Source organism: Setaria italica, chromosome VII (genome assembly GCF_000263155.2).
Source record: "Setaria italica strain Yugu1 chromosome VII, Setaria_italica_v2.0, whole genome shotgun sequence".
In the NCBI taxonomy this organism is placed as follows: Eukaryota; Viridiplantae; Streptophyta; class Magnoliopsida; order Poales; family Poaceae; genus Setaria; species Setaria italica.
The window spans coordinates 9,184,841-9,195,343 of NC_028456.1; the positions used below are offsets into that span (position 1 = coordinate 9,184,841).

The 10,503-nt window shown below is 42.8% G+C and overlaps 1 protein-coding gene across 2 annotated transcripts; it reads left to right on the forward strand.

Annotated features, from left to right (window-relative positions):
* The first annotated feature begins 974 nt into the window (after positions 1 to 974).
* Positions 975 to 8,371, forward strand: LOC101784782 (glycerol-3-phosphate dehydrogenase SDP6, mitochondrial). Of its 2 annotated transcripts, XM_004975074.2 has the most exons (7): positions 976 to 1,424; positions 2,640 to 3,113; positions 3,913 to 4,244; positions 5,028 to 5,188; positions 6,189 to 6,447; positions 7,692 to 7,989; positions 8,061 to 8,371. In XM_004975074.2, the coding sequence occupies exons 1-7, from the start codon at positions 1,067 to 1,069 to the stop codon at positions 8,066 to 8,068; spliced, it is 1,890 nt and encodes a 629-aa protein (XP_004975131.1). In that variant the 5' UTR covers positions 976 to 1,066; the 3' UTR covers positions 8,069 to 8,371. The 2 variants fall into 2 exon arrangements, with proteins under 2 accessions (XP_004975130.1, XP_004975131.1); XM_004975073.2 differs by lacking the exon at positions 8,061 to 8,371 and having other exon boundaries at positions 975 to 1,424; positions 7,692 to 8,000.
* The last annotated feature ends 2,132 nt before the right edge of the window (positions 8,372 to 10,503 follow it).

Sequence of the window (10,503 nt, forward strand, 5' to 3'; positions counted from 1 at the left end):
CCCCAACCCGCCGCCGCCGCCGGGCACCTGAGGCGATGCCGACCCTCGAGCGCTCGCCTCCGTGCCATACGTGCGCATCGACGCCGGCCCCCCGCTTCCCTGTTCCCTAGTCGTCCTCCTGTCGCGACGTCGATTTTGGCCGCCGGAGCTCCCTCACGCCGCCGCACGGGCCGACCGCGGCGCCCCCGCTCCCCCGACGCCCCTGAAGCTCCACACGCTGGATCTGTCACCCCCGAAGCTCCCCGTCGGATCCGCCCCCCTCTCGTCCAACGCCGGCAGCCTCGGCTGATTCCGCGGCGGGCGGCGGCAGCTTATAGTCCCGCGGATCTAGACCAGCCACGAGCCTGCCACGGTGGGGGTCCCATGGAGCGCAAGCAGCTGTCTCGGCACCGGCAACGTGGCACAAGGGCACGGCGGCGAGCCGGAATAAGTGGGTGGTGGTGCCGGCGGCGAGGGAGCCCCGCGAGGCGGAGCTGGGGAAGCACCGGACCATGGAGATGATGGGGCTGCCCACGCGCGACTTCCGCGTGCTGAACCCGGACCTCTCCTCCCGCTCCACCATCCTCGTCCATGAGTGCGCCGTCATCGTCAACCTCGAGCACGTCAAGGCCATCGTCACGGTGGTGCAGTGAGCATGGTGGGAGGAGCTGAAGATGAGAGGACAACTGGTGAGAGGGTAACATGGTCATTTTATCATAACATTTATTGCTTTTAGACAGTTTTAGTCACTAGAACCAAACAAGGTGAACTAAAATGAGACTAAAATTTTTTAGTTAGGTGGAACCAAACGGGCCTCAGTAAAACAAATGTTAGAGTTGGGAGGTAGAGACGTCGTTACACTTGCGTCCTGTAAATCACCTTGGTGATGGCAGGGAAGTTATGTTTGGGACCTAATTCGCCCACGGCACAAGCACAAACAAAGTTGCCGGCGCCACTTGCGTGTGCAAAAGGCGTCGCGCCTCCCAACTTGCAGGAATCCACCGCTCAATCCCGCGAACAAAGCCAAACCCGCGACTTCATTTTCCTCACCACCGCCCGTGATCCCCCCAACCGAACGGGCGCCGCCATGGCCGCGTGGCGCCTCCGCCGCTCGGGTGCCGTCGCCCTCGCCGCCTCCTCCGCCGTCGCCGTGGCCCTCGCCGCCTCATCCGCGTCCGCCTCCGACCCCTCCACCGCGGCCCTCGACGCCGCGCGGCAGCGCGTGGCGAAGCCGGGGGCCGCGCCGCCTCCTCGCGACGCGCAGCGCGCGGCACTGGCCGGGTCCACGGCCGCGGAGCCCCTCGACGTGCTCGTGGTCGGCGGCGGAGCCACTGGATGCGGGGCAGCGCTCGATGCCGCCACCCGTGGGCTCCGGGTGGGCCTCGTGGAGCGCGAGGACTTCTCCTCCGGGACCTCCTCCCGATCCACCAAACTCATCCACGGCGGTGCGTGCCCTTCTCCTAACCTAACAATCCCCTACTGAACTGAGAAGTTCTTTTTTGCAAGTAAATCCTTCCAGCTTTTCTTGATCATATGCTCACCTCCAGATAGAACTCCAATCGAATCCTTTGTTAGAACTCCTCAGTTAGCAGTCTGACGAACTGTGAAAGATCCATTTTGTAGCAATTTGGTGAACCAATGTGGCCTACTGATTCTTGATGTGTTACAGTTGATAGTGTTATGCACTATCATAACAACGAACACGTAATTATTGTTCGACTGCCGCGAATGAAGCTGTTTTTTTTTTTCAGTTGAGAGAAGATTTGTTCTAGGATGGCATTACTCTGCTTGATTGGTAGCAGAATGCTTGCTCTTCATTAGCCCTGGCTTAGCTATGTTTGTGAGCAATGCAAACTTATTTTTAATGTTATGTGCCAATCTAATAATCTGTACTGCAACATTAACCCTGCCTGACTTATGTGTGAACATGATGAGAAAATATTTACTACTGTTCAAACCTACATTTCAAACATGAGGCTTGGCTTGGATCTAAACATTCCCTAACGTTTTTTTTACTTGTACATAAGGGGACATATCAGGTGAAAACTTACTAATTTTGAAAAAAAAATATATTTTAGTTCGAGTCGCAAATCAACATGAATGATCCCCAAAAAGGTTGAGTAGGCAGTCTAGGATATTGAGTTATGCTCTAAAATTTCAAGGATAAATACGCTCTAAAATTTCAAGGATAAATTCAAAATGAGCTAGGAGAACAGAAAGAGAAACCGACTGTAAATTCTAACTTTGAATATGAGCATGTATCTTATAAGAATGTTCCTAAGATTCAATATTACTTAAATTTTTTCAGGATTTCATGTCGATTTAGTGCTCAACTAAAACTATTTCAAGGTTAGGAAAACCGAAAACTAGTTGGTTTCCACTAGTTATGCCATGCCAGCTATGACTAAGCGCATAACTAAGTGCCATAGTGCCATCACCTGCAGTCTGCAGACTGATGGCTAGCTTGAAACAAATGCAATGGATGAAGATATTGTAAAAGACTGGGTGACTATTTTGTGATTTGAAAATAGATACATACTTTGTGCAAATGAAAACTTAATTACTAAACAAGAAATGCTTGCAAAAAAATTCCATACCTTTCCGAGGATTGAAAATTCAAAATTTCTTTGCCCCTCACTATATTAACTTAATTTGTACAGGCGTACGCTACTTGGAGAAGGCAGTGTTCAATCTTGATTATGGGCAGCTCAAACTTGTTTTTCACGCACTTAAGGAACGCAAGCAGGTTATTGATAATGCTCCCCATCTGTGCCATGCTTTGCCATGCATGACTCCTTGCTTTAACTGGTTTGAGGTTGTATACTACTGGTTTGGTTTGAAGTTTTATGATCTAGTTGCTGGAAGAAGGCTACTACATTTGTCACGATATTATTCTGTAGATGAATCCGTCGAACTTTTCCCAACCCTAGCAAAAAGTGGCCATGATCGTAGCCTAAGAGGAACAGTGGTATACTATGATGGTCAAATGAATGATTCTCGGCTGAATGTGGGGTTGGCATGCACTGCTGCAGTTGTTGGTGCAGCTGTTCTCAATTATGCTGAAGTGGTCTCCCTCATTAAGGATGAATCTGGAGAGAGAATCATTGGGGCACGCATTCGTGACACACTATCAGGTAGAAATAAAGTATGTCCTTTCTCTACCTGCTATTTAAAGTAACCATCTCAGAGTGTGGTTGAAGTCATCATTTTTCTTTGATAATCCTGTGTACCTTTCCTCCGTATGTGCACTTAATAATACTGACAGAGTCTTTCTAGTTTGGAATGCCATTCTATGTATTACTTTTGTATGCTATAGAGATATGTAACTAAAGTGATTGAGAAAAATGATTAGAGCAGTTTCTACTTTCAGGTTCTACTTTGCTTTTCTTGGGTGCCCTAAATAACTTGAACAAACTTACATTGGAAACTACATTATGTGAACTCTACTGTGATCTTCTACCAGAAAATCTTTGATAGCATATGAGATGGTGAAGTGACTAGATGTTACAACAACACCAACAACAACTAATCCTTTTAATCACAAGGAAATTGGATAAGCACATACCGTATGGAATTGATTGTCATCCATTTTGTGCTTTTAGGATACAGCATTATAGAGCTCGAAAGCTTGAGGAGTTTTTTGGTCGTGTAGAGGGCCTAGGATAAGCTTTTGATCCTGGTGAGGTCGTTATCTATGTATAACAGGTGATTAGTTGATGTGGTTTCTTGCAACCTTTGTCTTTATCTCCTAGGTGAGATGTGAGGTTGCTTTGTATGGGACTCTTTTCCTTTTTGTCTCTTAATACAAAGATATGCAGCTCTCCTGAGTGTTCAAGAAAAAAATGATGCAGCACTATCATCTAAAGTATTGTTGCTTTTGTAACTAGGATATATTCCTTGTATTCTCACGTAATGCTTGCAAATGTGTGTCAGGTAAGGAGTTTGAAACCTTTGCAAAGGTGGTAATTAATGCAGCAGGACCATTCTGTGACTCTGTGAGGAAGATGGCTAACAGTAATATAGTGCCCATGATCTGTCCAAGTAGTGGTGTGCACATTGTACTTCCTGATTACTATTCCCCTGAAGGGATGGGGCTAATTGTCCCTAAAACCAAGGATGGTAGAGTTGTATTTATGTTGCCATGGTTGGGAAGGACTGTTGCGGGAACAACTGATTCTAGCACAGCAATAACAATGCTTCCTGAACCACATGAGGATGAAATACAGTTCATATTGGATGCAATCTCTGACTATCTTAATGTTCAGGTGTGCTTGCATATATGCTAACCTTTGCTTAAATTCCTTTACATAATACTAAAACAATGGTGTAAAGTTCTTTTGAGACTTTTCAGAACGTATCATTTCATATATTTTCATATTGTAATTGATTGCAAAATTGGAGATGCTGGAAGAACATTTTAATAGCTATTTAAAACACATTTCACTACGCTCTAACAAGCCAAACGCTTCTCTTAGTATGTTGAGCTTATTGCATAAAATATGAGTGGCAGACTACTTTGAGTATTATGAGGATGCAGGATTATGTCAGTATGTTGTACCTTGCTCTGGCTTCGTGTGTTAGATTACTAAAGAGCTCTTCTGTCTGATGCTTCTTGAAGGGAAGTTTCATTTGGCAATCTGTATTTTATGAAATCCTACATTCTATATCAACCTTCCCAGCAACCTGATATTCTTTCAAACAAGCATCTAATTATCATCAGAAAACCATTGATAGAAAGCGATAGATCAAGAACTAGAATGTTGCTAATGCTTTACTGTGTTTGTCAACATTAAACTGTAAGTACGGGCTAGCCTCTTTAGAATCCCAAGAGATCACAATGGTTACATGGTTTCAACCTTCTTTTATACTGTAATACTGTACTTTTAACCACCATTTTAAGTGCGTCAATGCAGTCTTCTGTGCATTTTTTTTGTAGTTTCATATTTCCAGTATTTTGTGAGCTGTTATTATGATCATATTTTCCAACACAAAAAGGAGGAATGGGGAAAATATTGACTGTTCAAATATAACTTTAATGTCTTCATTAGGTAAGGCGTTCGGATGTTCTTTCTGCCTGGAGTGGTATACGTCCTTTGGCCATGGATCCATCAGCAAAGAACACTGAAAGTATTTCTCGAGATCATGTTGTATTTGAGGACTACCCAGGGCTAATAACGATAACTGGTGGAAAATGGACGACCTATAGAAGGTATGGCCTAGCTAATTGCAACTACAGTTTATTGGTACAATTGATAGAATCAAACTGGTCTGACCTGTTCACACTTTCAGCTTTGCCAATTTAGTTACTGGGCCTATTAATTTTTGACAAAAAAATAATATATGTGTAGAATATGATGGACTACCGTGTCATATACATATCGAAATTATGAAAACTAGTAGAGCTTGATTGCAAGACTCACCCGTAAAGCAGAGACGGGACTGCTCATGTTTTTCCAAGAATAAATGATCATCTTGCAAGACTCACCCGTAGAGCAGTGCCTAGCTTAGTCTGTGCTACTTCCATGGTGCCTAGCCAAGCTCCGCCCAGCTTGCATTGTGCCTCCATTGCTGTGTTTGCCTACACTGTGCCCACGTTTCATGCTAGCATAAATTACACCTTATGTGCTGCCCCGACCTGCACCACTCCTCAGCATGTCATATTGCAGGGCAGCAAAACTGGAGCCCTCCTGAAGTAGGATATGCAGCCTCAATAAAGTTGAAGAGGGTGAGGGCTCTACCAACCTGAACAGTATCGTACGCTTGTGGCAGCTGGAAATAATGAGGAGATGAAGATTAGCCAATGAAAAGATTTAGCAAGTGGGGAGTAGCTTAATAATACAAGAATTTTGCTAAGAGTTAGCTTTTTTTTTTTTTTTTTTGGTTAGAGGTTTCTCAAAGTGGTGAAAGGGAATGGGAAAATGTGAGTGCAGCCACCGCCACCAACTAACTTTAAAATAGCATGGGACATATAGTACGTTGTAGTCGGACTGTCATGTACTTCATTGGTAGTAGTTCAACGGCCATTGTTAGTTTAGGCCAAACCAATGAATTGTTTTTTGCTATTGGGATATATTGGAACACAAAAGATGCTTTTTGGTTTTCAGTTCCATGTACATGTGGTCTATTTGACTGTATGAGTGCATGATCATGTTATTTACTATATCTATTGATGCCCCCATTGTTGAATTCTAATGAGCTTGTTCATTCAGCATGGCTGAAGATGCTGTAAATGCAGCAGTAAGGTCTGGGAATTTGAAGCCAGCTAATGGTTGTGTGACCGATAACTTGCATATCGTTGGTGGATATGGATGGGATCCTGCTTCTTTTACTGTCCTTGCCCAGAATTATAAGCGAATGAAAAAGACATATGGTGGCAAAGTTATTCCAGGTGCAATGGACAGTGCTGTATCGAAACATTTATCACATGCATATGGAACTTTGGCTGAACAAGTGGCTACTATTGCCCAGGTGTGTTCTCCTGACTTCACAGCGATAGTTATGTGAACTCTGTTCTAGTAGGATGGAAAAGAAGAAAAATAAAGGTGTTGCTCCAATTTATCTCTTCATCTATTGGGAGAGTAAAGTAAGCTTACTGAAAAACACATGTGATAGTAATAATGATCACTGCAGGTTTATGTGTTCTTTTGAAACTGAAAAGTCATTTTCTTCCCTATGTTACATAATGGATTGTTTTATAATTGAACATACGGTTAACAAACCATGAATTCTATAATATTTTGAGGGTGGAATAACAATGCCACATAGAATTCCAGTTTTGATCTTTTGGACAACAAAGTTCATGATGAGAGTGAACAATACTTCTTAACCCTTGTTGTACCATGTCCAAATCAGTTGCCAAATTTACAGGTCAAGATATATGTGTTTAGTACTGAGATGACACTGGTTATAGCGTTAGTTGTTCCATTTTTTTTTGCATATATATATGCATACATGTTTGTGTGAAAATGTCACAGGTGACAAAGCACCCTTCTGCAGAAGCGATCTGCTTTTTGGTCATCATTTGTTCTGTCTCTTTTCTGTTCTCACTGTTGTACTTTCAAAAACCTTGCAAGGTCCCTATTATAAGCATTCTGATATCTTAAAGGGTTTCCACTAAAATCCATCATAATCTGGCCATGTGCATCTGAATTCTTCATGCCTGGCTTTCTTTGTTTAGGAAGTTGGATCATCGATCTAAAGTGCTGCTTCGCATGAGTGTGCGCATGCGAAAATTTTCGAAATCCATTTTTCATCAACATCAAAACTTTTCACTCCCAAGCAAGTTGGGGTAGGCTTCTAAATCCAATTGACATGTTTCAATAAAACTGTATCCATGATGTACAACATCAATAATGCTAGGTTCTTTTTGACATGAGCATCCACATGATTCCCCCTGCATTGTTTCTCAGAGTGACTGTTGGGAATTGCTTAGACCTGGCTTTTGTGAACTAGTCAGCATGAATATTTTTATTCCTGTTGTTTTCTGTAAAGATGAATTAACTGTGGTACATTCATGACATGTTGATGGTTTGAAGTTTGAGTGTGGCTATTGTGTGATAACACTCGCATGTGGCTCTTGTTCCATTCAATGACTAACCAATCTGGCACGACAGAAATTCATAGTCAATTTGTTTGCCTTAATAATGTGATATCATTACCTATTTTTTGGCGATTGCCGATTCATAACATTTGCATTTTGTTAATATTTTTAGAACGAAGGCTTGGGAAAGCGGCTTGCTCATGGATACCCATTTTTGGAAGCTGAAGTAGCATACTGTGCTCGTCATGAGTATTGTGAATCTGCTGTGGACTTTGTTGCAAGGAGATGCCGGCTAGCTTTCCTTGACACAGATGCAGCTGGCAGAGCTTTGCCCCGGATCATTGAGATTTTAGCTTCCGAGCACAAGTGGGACAAGGCAAGGAAGAAGGTTGAATTGCAGAAGGGTAGAGAGTTTCTGGAAACATTTAAATCATCCAAGAACGCTCAATTCAGTGATGGGAAGCATAATGGTAAGGCATGATTCGTTAATGCGATCCGTATTTCACATCCAATTTATGTTTTAATATTTTATCTCGTGCAGGACGATGACCCAAAAATACAATTCTGTGAATAAGCATGAATCTTATAATCACACAAGTTCACTTGAACAAGCAGGCTTCGATCCAAGATTGAGCCGGTGAATGTTGCAAGGTTTTCCACATTTGAACGCATGTTTGTGAAATGGATTTACAGCAAAATAAGATGTGGTCACGGCAGGGTAGCATATATCGCAGCATATTAGTAGTTGATTTAAAAATAAACTGGAATGAGCAACAAAATATTTCATGCGTCTCATCCACGGATTTGCCCTTGTGTATAGTTGAACTTCCATGCAATTTCGTCTCGTCAGCACAACGTGTGGCTACTAGCCTACTACCACGTGAGCTGAGTATTGCTGTTGGTAACTGAGGGCCATGCTGGCAGGATCATGGTCTGCGTTGCAAGATGGCCATTGGCTGCGAGACTTCGGCAAAGACACTACTTCTTGGTTGCTAAGAAACAAGCTTAATTAAAGATAAATCGAACTATCGACCACTTGACCGGTCCGGCTTAACCGAATTAACCCAGTAGTCCTTAGAACGCACCTCGCCATTGTTCAACAGGCACAAGTTTAGAACAGTTGTGGGCCATACATAAACTATTAACAGACATCACCGCACACATTAAGTTCAACTTATGGTACCAGGATAGATTCACATGTAGCAGAAAGTTCGCATCGTGGGTGCACACACAATGTGGAGTCTTAGTCATGCCTACTTATATGCACGTAAGTCTTCAGTTCTGCTTCTCAGGTCTCAGCCCCCCTCGTTGCGTGTGCTTGCATTGCTCAAGCGCGAGAAACAATTTAGGGCGTGCTTGGAGGCCTTGCCGCCGCTTTCTTTGCTAGGCTAGGCAAGATACAGTGCGTTTGCTTTCCTTGATGCGTCGTCTCGGGGCTTGAGCTAGCGAGGTTTTGCTTGTTGCAGCAAGTGAGCCGAATCGGCTCTTCGTAGCGGGCAGGGCAAGCTCGCCCGTCAAAAGTGAAACGAGGCAATTCTCGTTGGGAAACTGATCAGTGACTACACTAACTTGCAATCGGCATATTGTCCTTGCTTTATCTTTTGAATTGTAAGGGAGTACTTTATCTTTTGAATTGTAAGGGAGTACTTGTGTTTTGGTTGTCTCTATATATATTTGGATGGACTCAGAATTTTGAGTGTGGACACACTATACTTGATCGCAAAAGATAAACAAACATATATGAGAAAACTGGCTGACTTCCAATGCACGTAAGGTTTGAGTGAGGGCATGTGCCCTCACTAGCTTCAACGTGGGTCTGCCCCTGTTTGTTCTGCCAATATGTTGTGTTGTCCACTTGTGGTGGTAATTTTGTATGCATAGATTTGCCGCTCCTTATAAATCTAGTCTTAAAACTATCGCTTTCGTAAACCTAGGCTAGCATCTTGCCCGTACAGTCTCAAAAGAAAAACTATCGCTTTCGTAAATCTAGTCTTAAAACCAGGAACATAAAAATTTTAAATAAGTGTACTCAAATTTTGATTTCTTTTTAACTAAATAGAACCCAAGTATTTGGTTTTTAGTTCAGAATATTTTAAACATATTATTGAACATTTCCTAGTTTGAAATCGTACACTTTTGGGAACCAAAAAAATCTCAATAATATCCTCTTTCATATTCAGTTTTTGGGATTAATAGTTATAAATATATTATTTAACTTAAGAAGTTGAATTTCAAACAATTACTGTTTTGACCCTTTTCTGATATCAAAATTTGGTCATGGTTTTCATGCGTGTTAGCTTTTATTGAGTTCAGCAAATCAATCATCCCGAGGAAAGTTAAGTTGACTTGCATTGTTTAGATTCTTTCCTGTATAGCTACAGAGAAGGTGCTTTTGCCCTTTCAAAAAAGATAGTGGTAGTCACTACGTTGCAGATACAGGACAATGATTTGGTACAAGATTTACCACCATGGCCGATCTCGTCGATGGCGATTTAGCTAGGGCACGAATAAAACACTACTATTGTGAACTAAGTGGATATTTAAGATTCATAAGGAACTATAGACGTGCATAGCATGTTTTTCATTAACAAAAAGAGAATTATAATGATGCAACTTAGAAGAGACCCCAAAGCGCAAAGTTACAAGAACCACCACCTACGACCAACACTAAAAACACAACAACAAGAAAAAGGAACCACAACACCACCACCACATTAAACACGACCTAAAACGCCTGAAACCTGCATGAGATAAGGACACCATGAACGCACGCACATCACTGATTGCTTAACAACCCGGAACCAGCAGAGTTAGAGTGAGAATGCCATGCAAGACGATGCCTCCAAGGGAGGAGCGATGCTAGCGCCGCCATTGTCCGTGTGTCCACGGAGGAGCAGACCAAGTCTTCACCTGGCAAAATCAAATGGATTTGGTAGCCGCAACAACGGCCCCAGCAAGGTGAGCTACGTTAAGGAACGCAACTG